This window comes from Camelus ferus, chromosome 13 (assembly GCF_009834535.1).
Source record: "Camelus ferus isolate YT-003-E chromosome 13, BCGSAC_Cfer_1.0, whole genome shotgun sequence".
Taxonomy (NCBI): Eukaryota; Metazoa; Chordata; class Mammalia; order Artiodactyla; family Camelidae; genus Camelus; species Camelus ferus.
The window spans coordinates 2,670,884-2,684,527 of record NC_045708.1 but is presented as its reverse complement, the minus strand read 5'-3'; the positions used below and the strand labels follow the sequence as shown (position 1 = coordinate 2,684,527).

At 60.7% G+C, this 13,644-nt stretch overlaps 1 protein-coding gene across 1 annotated transcript in view; it reads right to left on the bottom strand.

Annotated features, from left to right (window-relative positions):
• The window catches only part of AJAP1 (adherens junctions associated protein 1), a 59,812-nt gene extending 48,226 nt beyond the window's left edge, over positions 1-11,586 (bottom strand). Inside the window, exons 1-2 of the mRNA XM_032495042.1 lie at positions 11,135-11,586; positions 10,234-11,051 (exon numbers count right to left, since the gene is read on the bottom strand). Coding sequence (XP_032350933.1) covers positions 10,234-11,051; positions 11,135-11,166 — 850 coding nt within the window. The 5' untranslated portion in view covers positions 11,167-11,586. The remainder of the gene's footprint in view (positions 1-10,233; positions 11,052-11,134) is intronic.
• Between the last annotated feature and the right edge of the window lie 2,058 nt (positions 11,587-13,644).

Sequence of the window (13,644 nt, the reverse complement as noted above, 5' to 3'; positions counted from 1 at the left end):
CCTTGTCCATGTCCTCCCCCTCCCCTTCCTCCTGTCCCTCTTCCCCACCCCGCCCTCCTCCCCCTCCCCCATGGTGAGACCCTTCCTTCTCCTCTCCTTCCTCCTGCCCCTCCCGTCCCCCCACCATTCCTCATGCTTCACTGCCTCCCCGGGCCCCATGTCCAACCCCATCACACACTGTCCACACTCCCCCTGGGTGATCTCAGGCGTCCACATCCAAACACAGGAGGGTTCCTGGGTGTCCACCCTAAGGCTCAGCCTTCCTTCCCCAAACTCCCAAACCCAGGAGCCCACAGACGTCCCACTTGGACAGTGACTGCGGCAGCTCAAGGCGACTCCGCTGAGCGGGGCCGAGGCTCCTCCTAACCCGTGCCACCCACGCCGCCTATCTCAGCCAGACCCAAACCCAGAGGCCTTCTAGACTGCTTTTTCCCTCACCTCCCTACCAGATTTCTCAGCAAGTCCCGTCCGCCCCCGTCCTCCCCTCTCCACTGGACTCCTGCCATCACCTCCGCTGTGGCCGCCCGCCTCCTGCCCCCCACCCACGGTCTGTCCTCCAGGACCCTCTATGGGACCACGTCCCTCTGCTCATCCCAGGACACTCGGGGTAAAACCCAGAGCCTCAGACTGCCTCCAAGCACCTCAGGACCTCGCCCGGCCCAGCACCCTGACCTCCCCTCCCAGACCCCCCTCACAGGACCCTCCAAACAGCCCTGACGGCACCCGTCACATCTCACTGTCTCCTTCACCTCCACCCTCCCTTTCCAGTCACTGCTTCCTTCTCATCACTGGGGTCCTGGGGGCTGCCTTCCCGGCAACACCCACCTGCCCCACCCGAGTGCCCTCTCCTCGAATGCGTCTCTCCTTGGAGTTTCCTCACTCGTGTTTGTGCAGGTGTGTCTGTCTGTCCGCTGCCCCCAAGGGGAGAGGGACCGCGCGTGCGCTGCCTTTGGGTGGCGCCTCTGAGCCAGGAGCACAGGAGGGGCTCAGGGAGCACTTTCCAGTGAACAGCTGAGTGAGGGATGGAGCGCCAGGGGACACGGCCAGTGGACCGCAAGCTCTGATCCCTGACCTGCCTGTGCAGCTCAGTTTATACAAAGCATTTTCTCCAAAGGAAGCTTCCATTTCCTCCCAGCCCCACTGGCTCCCCGCCCCTCATTCCTCTCCAGCACCACCTGGGCTGGAGGAGGAGGAAGGACCTGCAGCCGCCGCAGGAGAAAATCCCCGGCCAGAACTAATGAAAGCTCCTCCCGCCGGAGTGAGCTGAATGGCCCGGCAGACAGCCATGCCCTCATTCCTGGAGCCTGTGAATACGACCGTGTTCCGCAAACGGGCCTTTACAGACACAGTTAAGAGTCTCCCAGGGAGCCCTCCGGGGCAACCACAGTGGGCGCTGAACCCAGTGACAGGCGTCCCTGTAAGGAGAGGGGAGACGCAGACACGTAGGGGAGAAGCCACGTGCGGACGAGACCGCCAGCTGTGCAGCACCCGAGCCCCGGCACTGGAGGGCCCTCGGGAGGGAGCAAGCCCCCCCACACCATCATTCTGGGCTCTGGCCTCCAGAACCAACCGGGAGAGAGGCAGTTCTGTTGTTTTAAGCCCCCCAGTTTGCAGTGATTTGTTGCCGCGCCCCCAGGACACTCGGATGTGGGAGAAAGCTGGCCCTCTTGTGGGAAGCATGCAGGTGACGGAGAGGTACGGGGCTCCCCCAGGTGCGAGGCTGCCCCTGGGATGTCTGGGACCAGAGCAGGGATTCTCGGGGGGCAGGGGCACCTTGCAATGTGGAGTCGAGTCTGGCTGTCACAATGACTGACATCAGTGGCGTGGGGCCGGATGCTCCCCGCCCCGCAGTGCGCAGGACAGACCCGCTCCTCCACGGGCGGACGGCCCTCCGCCCTCTGTGACTTCGAGCATCCTGACGCACGTCTGGGCTCCAAACGCTCTGAGCCCACGGAGCCTCCTTCATCACCAGGGACAGACGCAGAATATTTTTTGCGTGATTTTAAGAAGCACCGACGTTTCCAGGAACTCAACCACCAAGCACAACGAAAGGAGGCTGCAGGCTGTGTTATTTTTGTCCTGAAGGTCGAAGAGAACTGTCCACTGTTTCAGAAAGTCACCTGCCGTCCAGGCCCAGGGGACACACCCGCCTCGGCTCGTGTTGATCGCAGCACCTTCCTGGTGAAGCCTGGGGTGGGCATGAGCCTTTCACGCCTCATTATGCCTCCCAGGGAAGATGGGCCCGGATCAGCCTGTCGTAAGTCACCTTCCTTTGTGCTTCCGCTAAATCAGTCAGGGCCCTGCACGGGTTTTCAGATAAACTGGTACCGGCAGGTTACGTTGTCTATGAAAAGACGCACTGAAAGGGAGTCGGGGGCACTGCCAGTGTGTATTAGGAACTCGAGCCCTGGGTCGGGGCGGGTCAGGAGGCCTGCGCTGGAAGCTGGCCTTCCCTCTCTGCTCCTCGGCAGCTCCGCCCAGCCCAACCTTCTCCAGCTGCCTCTGTCCCCAGAGCCCTTCCTCCTGCCCCGTCGCCACAGAGGACACTGGGGCTCTCCTTCCTGCGGAGGTGGGGACAGAGAAGGGGACCCAGCTGTGTGCCTCTTAGAGGCTCTGCCCTGGGTCCCAGGACGTACCCTTGGAGTCCCGGCTGGGGCCCGGGCTGCTGGCCTTTCCAGACAGTGTGTGAAATCACACCGCGTGGGTATCTGCCCTCCGCGCACCTTGCTGTGGGCTCTGCGGGCGGGGAGCCCCCTGGAGCCTCCTGAAGGCCCAAGCAGCCAGGAAGGCCCTTTGGTCGTTGGACCTCGTGCATGGGCCGGGGCGTTCCCAGTGAGGACCATGGTCTCCTCTTAGACTTGGGCCCCCGCTCAGGATGTCCTGAAGCCTCAAGCAGGGATGTGTGGTGGGGAGGGTCCCCCGGAGCCACAGAAAGGGCCCTGCTGGGGGTGAGGAGCGCTGGGGCCAAGCCCACTGGCCCCTGATTCTCAGTGTCAGCACCTCCCTGCCCCCCAGGGTGGGTTTGAGAACATGGGGGGTGAAGCCCAGCTGGGAGCCTGGACCACTCATGATGGGTGGTGGGCAGAGGGGACCCTGGAGACAAGCAGGCTGTCCCCGTACAAAGGATGCTTTAGCTCACGACCTCCCCCAGGGCGGTGCCCCCACCCCCCACACATAGGGGCTGTGGGCATGGCTCATTGAGGGGTTCTGCTGGGTTTCCAGGGGGGAGTCTGACGCCCAGAGCCTTCCAGGGCAGGTGGAAGTCACAGAACAGCTAGACCACTGATAGCCAGGCTCCCACGTGTCCTCGTCCCAATACCTTCGAGGGAGCAGCTGAAGGACACAAAACAAGCAGTGCCTCCCAGCACCTCCCAGTGTCTCCCAGCACCTCCCGGCACCTCCCAGTACCTCCCAGCGTCTCCTGGCACCTCCCAGCACCTCCCGGCGCCTCCCAGCACTGGCACTGCGCCACCCCCCGGGGGGTCCACACTCGGAGGGGGCTCCCTCACTGCTGCCCTGGACCCCTGACAGCTCTGCGCTCCACCGGAGTGGACACGGTCGAGTCTCAGAACAGCCATGGCAGGTAAGGAAGCCGGGACTCCCCAACGTCACGTGCGCAGTGGAGGCCACACCACTGGCCATCGGGTGGGTGGCCAGGGCCTGAGGCAGGTCTGGGTCAGATGCTCCCCCCCGCTGGTCCAGGCTCCGTCCCCTACAAGCCCCGCTCACCGGCCACCTCAGCCGGGAGATTCTGAGCCCCTGCTGCAGGCGACGAAGCTCCCGCTGAGAGAAGCGTCCTCCTCCGTTACCACCGCTCATTACCCCCGACGACAGACTTCAAGGCGGAGACTGGACCTGGTCGGGAGCAAAGACCAGAGGCCTCGTCCTCCCCTCTAACCACGCAGCCCGGCCATCATGTGTCTGCCTGCAAGCGGGCCTGAGTCTCCGGGATGGCGGGGGGCTCTGCGGAGCCAGAGCGCCACTGGGGCCCGATCTGCCGCGGGGGTGAGGACGGGGGCGCCCCTGCCAGGTGTATCCCCACGGGCCCTTCCACAGCAGCCCCGTCACGCAGGGCGGCTCGCGGGCAGGGGTAGGGGGTGGGGAGGCACATCTCACCCCAAACGGCGGCTCTGAAACCCAGTCTCCAGGGTCTGCCGAGCTGGCCCTGGAGCTGACCTGTGCCTGGAGCTGCTGGGCCCGCCACCTGGGCCCCCGGATGGCAGGGTGACACTGGAAGACGTGGAGGTCCCCAAGGACCTCCTTTCGCTGACGACAAAATGGGCAGGGGAGCAGCACCGAGTTTGTCTTCCTGACTCTTGGAGGAAGGACACGGGGCCTCGCACGGTCCTGCGTCAGGTCAGAGCCGCACGAGGGGCCTCGAGGGTTTTCCCTTCCAGCGCCTGTTCTAGAGGGGAGAACACGGTCCTGGGGTCGCCTCCCGGCTCCCACTACCAGGCAGGCCTCCGGGCTTTCAGGGGCGCTGGCCTCGCCACTGTGCTGGGAGCTCTCCGCCCTCCACCCACTCCCCATCTCCCCGTCCTCTGCATGTGCGCACCCTCCCTGTCCATCAAAACCGGGCCTCGCTCACCCCTCCTCCCCGACCCATTTCCAGAGCAACAACTGTGCTCTCGCCGACCTCGCATGGTGACACTCCCTCTTGCGTCCTTAGCTGTCACCTGTCTCTTGTGCAAGCACGTGGCCTTCCCTGTCCGGCTTTCCCAAAGCGATTTTTAAGCTCCTTGGAAAGAGGGCAAGATGCTGGGGGAGGTTCCATCCCCTAACTGCCCCCTGCTGCTCCCACCCCGAGGTGCAGCATTTAATGTCAACTAAGGAGTGGACGGTTCGCTGCGCAATTGATCAGAAGCCAGAAACTCTAAAACCAGTTCTAACACAGTCAAATAAAAATCCTAAAAATGATGTTCTGTCTAATATTTAATCTCAACGCTCAGAATCATTCTCCCGTGAGTGGATGAAAACCATGAATTTAATCCACCGTATGTCAAACGGACCTGTTAGTGCCGTGACCGTGGAGGGGAGACTCCCTCCTCCCCGGGCCCAGGAGAGCCGGCAACCCCCCCGCCCCGCACCCTTAGAGGACACCAGCTTCCAAGGAGGGAAGCACCAGCGCGGGCCCCCATCCTGCGCCTCCCGAGGGCCTGCTGAGGCCCGCAGCCCAGCGGGGAGAGGGGGCCCGCAGCGCCAAGGCAGCAAGTACACCCGGACAGGCGCCGGGGTTCTGCACGAGTTAAACGGCCTTCCGATCGCAACTTCTCTTAGAAGGAGGGTGAGGCCCTGGGGGAGACGAAAAGCTTAAGAAGCACTAAATGCAACAAGGTGGAACAGGAAGGACGCGCAGGAAATGAAGGGAGCCGGCGACAGAGTCATCTCCAGAAGAACCCGGCCAGCTTCACGAGTCAGAGCTCATTTATCCACTTGGTGTGAACATAGCTTTGCTCAGCAAAAGCAGGGACGCGCTCCGAGAGGCTGGACGCGTCCCAGAGCTGTCGGCAGACACACAGGATCCGCCTGTGGCCGCGACAGGTCCCCACCGGCAACCACAGCCCGCAGGACAAGCCACACCGCACTGATTCCGAAAGTCCCAGCTAAGACCCCAAAGACCCCCCTCGCCGCCTGCAGAGTGTAGGACGCCTGGGAAAGCGCCTTGTGCTCATTTGTTCATTGATGCTCTTACCCCAATTAAGCCACTCAAAACTTTTGAAGTTCATGAGTCATTTGCTTCGAATCTCTTTAAATTAAGGACGGATTCATTTCCCTGGCAGCAAACACCCAGAAAGTTAATTAAAAGGGGCTCAGCATTTAAACAGCCATCACGGCTTTAAGCAGAGGAGAGGGGCCCATGCCCCTGTTACATCAGCTTCTCCTGCTTCCCCTCCCCTTCTCCCGGCCTTTGGAAACTAGTCCATCCTCGTGGGACTTGAGCCAAGGTCTCTCCACTCCCTGTTCAGGTCAGCTGACCACTGGGGCGAGAGAAGATGACAGCAGCCTGTCCCAGCACGAGGACGCTGAAGGCCCCCTACTGACAAGGACAAAGCAACTTGGAAATCATCCTTGGAGACGCATGAGTGGGTTCCAATGTAAAAATTACCAGGCAGGACTGGGATGACATCGGAGCCATCGCATCCTTGAGCTGCTAGGTGTCACGAATACGTGATTGATCTAAATGGGGACAAACCTTGAATGATAATGGGGACCTTGGCCCCTCCTGGGCAGGACACCTTCTCAGAGTTGTGAACACTGGCGTTGGGGAAAGCACCAGATGTGTCTGCACTGGCTGAATCCCAGGCAGTTGTAGGGTCTAGGAGTGTCTGGTCCAGGAAATCTTTACTGAGCACTAACCACGCGCCCGGGGCCCAGGAGCTCCTGTGGCAGGCAATTGAGGGGACTGAAACCAGCTGGCTTAGATTCCCCGCAGCTCCCTTTATGAGGCTTAAGATTAAAGCCCAGGAAACGACTTTCCGTTTTTCTCCTGGGAGACACTGTGATTCCAGACTCAGAACACGACCAGCAAGGGAGTTGTCACAGGAGGACAACGCTCCGCTGTGGGGAGCCCTCCTCTCCTGACCTCAGGTGAACTGCTGACCGTCCGACATTCACCCTCCACCAGCACCTTGTGAGGCTGGAACTCAATACCCTGGTGAACCTGAGCCAGGTGATTTTCCATCCCAAGCAGTTCCCAGCTAGTGTCACTGCACCAAGGTCAAGGATGAGGGCACAGGACCTCATCAAATGACCTCACCATGGAGCAGCAAATGGAGCAGCAACCTGGTGATGCAAATCATCACAAGGATAACAATCATCACTGTCGTCAGCACCACCATCACCACCATCACTGTTATTCCCACCAACTTCATCACCACCATCTTCATCACCACCCTCATCACAACCACCATCATCACCACCATCATCACCACCATCATCACCATCACCACTACCATCATCACCACCATCACCACAACCACCATCATCACCACCATCACCACCATCATCACCATCACCATCATCACCACCACCATCATCATCACCATTATTTCCATTATCATCACCATCACCATCTTCATCGTTATCATATTAACAGCAGCCAACATGTACGAAGGAGCTATTATGTGCCAGGCACTGAACACCTGGCACGCACTATCTCACTTAATCTTTACAACATTATGAGACAGTTAATTCTATAATTCCCACCAAGGCACAGAGAGGAGCAGCGAGCCGCCCGCGCTCACACAGCTAACACAGTGAAGCCAGGAATTGGCGGGCGGGCAGTGGCACTCTTACCCACCATGCTAAAACTGGGAGAGACTTCTCAGCCTCTTTACTTGCAGGGTGATTCCTGCAGGAGGGGCCCTTGGATAATTCCGGCAGCTATTCCATATGATGTTAGCTCTGGAGGGATTCCAGAGGGCCCCCGCTCACCGGCCACCTGCCCATTCTATGCCCACCAAGGCCTGTGCTACAGACAGACTGGAAAACACAGCATCCACATTTAAACATGTCTCTACAGAAACAAAGACAACTCTCTAAATCTGATTGCAACTTCTTTGGACAACAGAGCTAACTTAACAACGTCTTCACATCACTTCCTAAAACCTTCCTTCCTGACTTTTTAGGGGTGCTCCCAGCTGTGAGGGGGCGCATCTGGGCCTGCTGGCCCTGACACCGGCAACCTGCTCTAGGAAGTCACTCTCCCTGGGTGTGAAACAACTGGCACGGGGGGCAGATCTTTAGGTGCCAGGCCTCGTGTTTTGTACTCAGTGTTGATTAACTGAATCCTCGCAGCGACCATCTAGGAGAGAGGTTTCTGAGCTTTGTGCTGATGAAAAAAAATGAAACCAGGAGAGAAGAGAACTGTCCCAGGGTCACCGAGCGACACGCAGCCGAGCCCAGGTTCACACGCACCCCTGCAGCCCAGAAACACACCGCTCACATGGCCAGCACAGCCCCCTGCCCACAGCTCAGGGGCCCCCAAGACCACCCTGGCCACCCTAAGTTCTGCCCGAGCAGTGTGAGTGGAGGCCGTACTCCACAAGGAGCTAGGGACCCCGGTCTACGTCTGAGGAGCACGAGAACCCTCAGGACCCCGCTCAGGCCCTCAGCACCCCGGGGCGTGGGTCCCACAGGCAGGACCAGCTAAGCGTGGATGGACCCTGTTGGGGAAATCATCTCAGCACTTCCTCTCTTCCTGACCCTTGAGCCAGCGTCTGCGGGCCACGGGCTGTCCCTCCTGAGCATTCAGCATCGCTTCCCAGAATCAACACTCCTCTGCGTTCAAAGCAAACACACAAATTTTCCCCCCTTTTAAATTTGTTGTGCTAAACAAATTAACCTAGCACCAGATTAGATTATGAAGAACCATAAATCTTTCCCAAGATAAGCGTCTGTCATGTTGGATCGGCAGTGGCCAATGTACTGTGAATTAATTTGCTGAACCTTATAATGCCGGCCCGGGCGTTTTACTTTAGCCATAACAAATGTAATTCGGAATAAATGGGAGTTAGTTTGCTCAGCCATGTCTGTACAGTAAGTGACGTATGCAGAGGAGATGGCAGCAAATGAAGGCAGTGCTAAATTCTATTACAATGAAGGCTTGTGAGTTTATTGAGATAAAAACGAATGCTTTGTAAACCGCTCTTGGGAGCCTGGCACAGAGATGTCACACAGGCTCTGTGTGTCTGTAGATTCTGGAAGGAGGCTACGTGGGAGACGGTGGAGGCGCCGCCCCGCAGACCCTCTCCGGTGATGCTCCCGAGCTCCCAGCCGCATCCCTGGACCCGGCCCCCGGCCCCCAGCCTGAAATGAAGCTTGGGTTTGCTTCCACAGACACGCGGCTCTCTAGGGAAGAGTTGCTCAGGATAAAGACTGCAGGTCTCTTGTCCGGGTGCAAGAAGGAAGTAGGTCACAGAACAAAAGCCACCCACTCCACGGAAACCTGCCCGACTACCGACCGCAGCCCGCCTGCCGGCCAGGATGCAGGGTCTGGGGCACCCGCAGCATGAGAGGGACAGTGTGGCACCCCGGCTGCAGAGGGACCCTGAGGAGCCGTTCTCTTCTGTCCTCTGGGTTCTGAAGAGGACCCGTGTCGGGCCCAAGCCCCGCGGAAGAGGAGAAGCAAGCTGGGGGTGGAGGAGGCGGCCCGGAGCCCCCACCCCTTTGTGCTTATGCCCTGGAATCTGCATCCTATTTTACAAGTCAGCAAATACGGCCCCTTAGTCTCAGGTGTGCACGCACAGATCCAATCTGTGAACCCGGGAGTCAGGCTGGGGCGTGGGGCCTAAGGGTGCCGGAGGAGGCTCGGAACACAGGGGACCGGGATGCTGTGCCCTCCGGCTAGATTTCAGGAGCAGAGCCCAGCCTGAAGCCGGGTACGTGCTGGGGGGTCACAAGTGAAGGGACAAGCTTTGGCCTGGGAGGTTTTCAAGGGCTACTCACTTCGAAGCAATTGGAGGGGTTACAGGAGGGAAAAGAAACACAGAGGAAGCTGCGGTAGACATGCTGAGGCCAAGAAGCGCTAATTGTCTACATGCACCTGGAATAACACGGGCAGAAGAACCAAAGCCATTCATCTGGTCTCCGTCCTCCAAACACCTCCTAATCCATCTTGGGGGAAAAGAGAGCCCCAGCCTGAGTCAGTGTGCAAAGCCTCAACTAACACCGCAGGGAGTTAGTTCCTCCTGATGCCTGACCTCAGTCTTTCCTGCTGTGTAAGGTCATTCCTAGTTCTGAGCCAGTCCGGCAGTCGCCCCTCATAGGGTCACACCCTTGAAGGTTTTTGAAGATGCCACACAGCCCTACTCCATCAGCAGATGCGCCCACGTCTTACTCCTGGGCTGGCCCAGGAGATGAAGTTCTGCTGCGAAGGAAGCTGTGGCTCTGTGTCTGGTGGGGCTCAGACACCCTTAACACAGGCCAGGCGGGTACAGGGTCCACTTTCAGGCCACCACTAAGGAGAGACCCTCTCGCTTCTCCCTCCACCAGACAGAACAGCCTAGCCCCTCCCTCTACAGCACAACCCACGTGTGCCAGGGCACACCCATGGGCAAGTTCATGGACACACAGCACCCCGTCTCTCCCTGAGGCACCCTTTTTTTAGGTTCCACTGTTGGGGATTGGGGAGTCCCACCAGACAGCATCTCCCGGGCACAGCTCAGCGTCCCTCCTAGGCCCCACCCCAAAGGCCCCCCACAAGCGGACCCCAACCAGAAAAGAGGTGCGTACCTGAGGTCTCCCCCAGAACCCGCGGGGGCTTGCTGTCTTTGTCACTGTCTTTGCTGGGACTGGCGGAAGGCTCCGTTGTGCTAACCCCAACCAGGATCCTACTCCTGGGGTCCAGGGGCTCAGTGACCCCTTTAGTCTGCAGCGTCATGGAGGTGGCCGTGGTGGCGGTGGCGGTGGTGGTGGCAGTGGCCACCGTTGTCTTTCGTGTTTGGAAGGTGGAGACTGTGGTGGGGCCGTAAATGCCCGGAAATGTGTTGGATTCCAGGGCCTCCTCCTCCCCTGTGGGCCCCCAGGCAATGAACTCTGTCTCCGTGGTGGGCCGGCTGCCGCGGAAGTCAAAGCTGTTGAAGCCGACCCCCTGCAGGTGCCTCCTTCCCCGCCTCAGGAGGGCCTGCTGGTCCGAGGGGGCCCCGCTGCCCCCCACGGAGGACGAGGACGGGGAGGAGGAGCCCAGGGAAGGGCTGGATTTGGCAGCGGCTGGGGGCTTGGCTAGCCCCTCTTTGGGCACCAGAGCGGCCACCTGGTCCCTGGGTCTGTGCGCCCGTCGGGCCCGGACACCCGGCATCTGCCCGTGACTGTGACCGCGCTCCACGCGGGGCGGGCGGGGGCTCCACACGGGCGCCGGGACCCGGGCGGGCTGCCCGCTTTTAAAACTCCACAAGCGGGCCGGCCGGTGGGGCGGCCGGGGCAGGAGCCGGAACTCGGGGCCCGGGCCCAGGGACTCACACGACGGCAGGTCCAGGACGAGCTGAAACATGGCTATGAGTATCCAAGCATGGCTCCCCCGGGAGCAGCCGGGCCAGCGGATGGGCGTGGAGCTGCGTGGGGAAGAGAGAGGACAGTCAGTGTGGGCTCCCCTGCCTCCACCCGGCCCCCGCCCGACCTCGTCCTGAGCGCTAACCCCAGCTCCGCAAGAGGAACGAAACCCTTCATCAGTGGACTCCAAAGGCCAAGTCAAGTGTGGCCAGCTGATCAGCAACGTAGGAGCAGCAGCCCTGCCGTACATGAGCTGGTCCCCGGCCGGCACGTCCCGCCTCCTCCGGGGAGCCTGCCCGCTCACAGCTTCCCGGTGACAGTGACGGAACACTGCTGCCCGGGAGGGAGGGGGACCGGGTCTCAGGGCCCCTCCCCACCCATCAGCTGGAGAGACGACCTCACAGGCCTTCCATCCCCGCTTTGCTTTGGCCCAGAATAAAACGGGGGCTCCCAGAGGACACGAGGGAGGAAGGGCAGGGCCAGGGACGAGGTCCACACCCAGGATCTGGGGCCCACCCTTCCCTCTGGGTCACAGAAGTTCCCGATCCAAGGAGGGGGCCGCCAAGCCTGCGGCCGCGTCCCAAGGTCCAGAGGGACAGAGGTTGCAGCTGGTGGGGCTTCACGTGGGTGGAGCACAAGGCCCCGGCATCCACTGCTCCGGGCCGGGCCCTGCACTCCGCAGACCCCACCTCGTCTCTCAGTCGAACATGCATATTTTACAGCAGGCCCGAGGCCTGCAATGCCACACACGTACACGGGCAAGCTTCTGACTTTAGGCCTCCTCCAAACCTCACTCAGGAGAAGATGTGCTGCGGAGAAGTTGCAAGTTCGCGGGGCACCGCCTCTGCCCATGTGCTTGCTCTGGGGACATCTCTGCTCCCTCGATTTTTCTCTGGGGGGAGCACCCTCTGAAACCCGATTACCCACCTCCTCAGGGCGGGGAGGCCAGAGGGGAGCACCCCGCACCGCGCAGCAAGGGCAGTGGGGCTCAGCGCAGGCTGGGCCCAGGTGGCTCCCGGGCGTGGCAGGTAAGGATGCCACCCATGGCAGCCACATGGAGGGCGTGCGGACCCGGCCCACGCGCCCTCCCACCAGCGTAGACGATTGAGGCCCAGGGACCGGCGACAGGCACCTTCAAAGTCAGAGCTTGTCACCAACATCACGTCTGAAAATTGACATGAAGGCAGGATTTAGGGATGGGGCTGGGCACGTTCGGTTCAAAGGAGTCACGTGACTTTAAAAGGGACTCAGCACATGTGTGCGTGTCCCTGAGAGAGTGTGTGTGCACGTGTGTGTGTGAGTGTGCGCCCCCCGCTCTGCAGCCCACGTGCTCGGTGCGGACCCCTCTCACTGACACTCGGGGACACGCTGTCCCCGCCAGCCATCGGCAAGTCGAAGGAAGAAACACGTGTTAATGGATCCCCAAACAGTCAGGCCCCGGTTCTCTCATCGGGAGGAAAGCGCTTTGCTGCAGGAACTGGGAGATGCTCATCATGCTAATGCCTCTGCACCGCGTGGCTGCCAGGGCACAATTTCTCTGCAGCCAGCCGAGCTCGGTGCAGGGGCTGCGGCCCCGCTGGCTGTGCACGGAGAACCACCCCCCACCATGCACACTCTAAGTGTGGCTCCTCTGCGGCCACAGTGGCTCCGTGAAGGATGGATGGTTTAGGACCTCGAGCTCTCCCACCTCGCTGCACACCTGGACACGAGTCCAGCCCTCAGGGGACTGGGGCGCTGCTTCCAGCAGGCGTGCTGCTTCAGCCTGGAGGGTGCCCTTGGCCATCGTCAGGCACCATGGGGCTTCCCAAGCACCACCAGGTACCACTGAGCCTACCACGCCTCCCCGGGCCTCACCAGGCATCTCCAGGTCCCATCAGGTCCCACCAGGTCCCACTAGGCCTCACCACGTATCCCCAGGCTTCACCAGGCACCACAAGTTACCACCACCTCACCAGGCTTCTCTAGACCCCACCAGTCACCACTAGGCCCCACCAAGCACTACCAGGAACCCCCAGGTCTCACCAGGTACCCAGAGACCTCACTGGGCACCACCAGGTACCACAGTCACACTGGGCCCCACAGGCCCCGCCAGGCCCCCGCAGGCTGAATGAAGAACAGCCACTCACAAGCCTGCCTGCCATCAGTACCTGGAGGCCCAGCGCCCCAGGAAATGAAGACAGCGGCACCTCAGCCTGGCCGGCCCGCCCCGGCGTAACTTCACACGAGGCTGTCTCTGCCCTTTTCCCCAATCGCGCGCTGTAATTGGTTAGCATAGAAATCCCTCTTTTCCACGCCACCCAGCTGTTACGCAGAAAAACATCCAACTGCAGTTGTTGGCGGGAAGAGTCTGGTTCGTTCTTCCTCTTCAAGGCCTGTTTGTCCCTCTAAAGTGGTGGGTTTGTTCACAGAGGGAGAGTAAAGCAGGCAGGTGAGCAAGTCGGGACAGAAGCCCCACCACCCGCAGCCCCCGGACCGGGAGCAGGGACGGCTGCCCTCGGAGGGAGGTCCGCGGCCCGTCCTGTGGCCTGCAGGGGACTCCCGGTTGGTCTCTTTACAAGGGTCAGATGCCCCACATCCTGTGCTCCGTCACCAGGCCTGCTGCCCCCCTGCCTGATCTGGTCCCTCCTGGACTCGCGTGGGAGCGTCCTGGGCAAA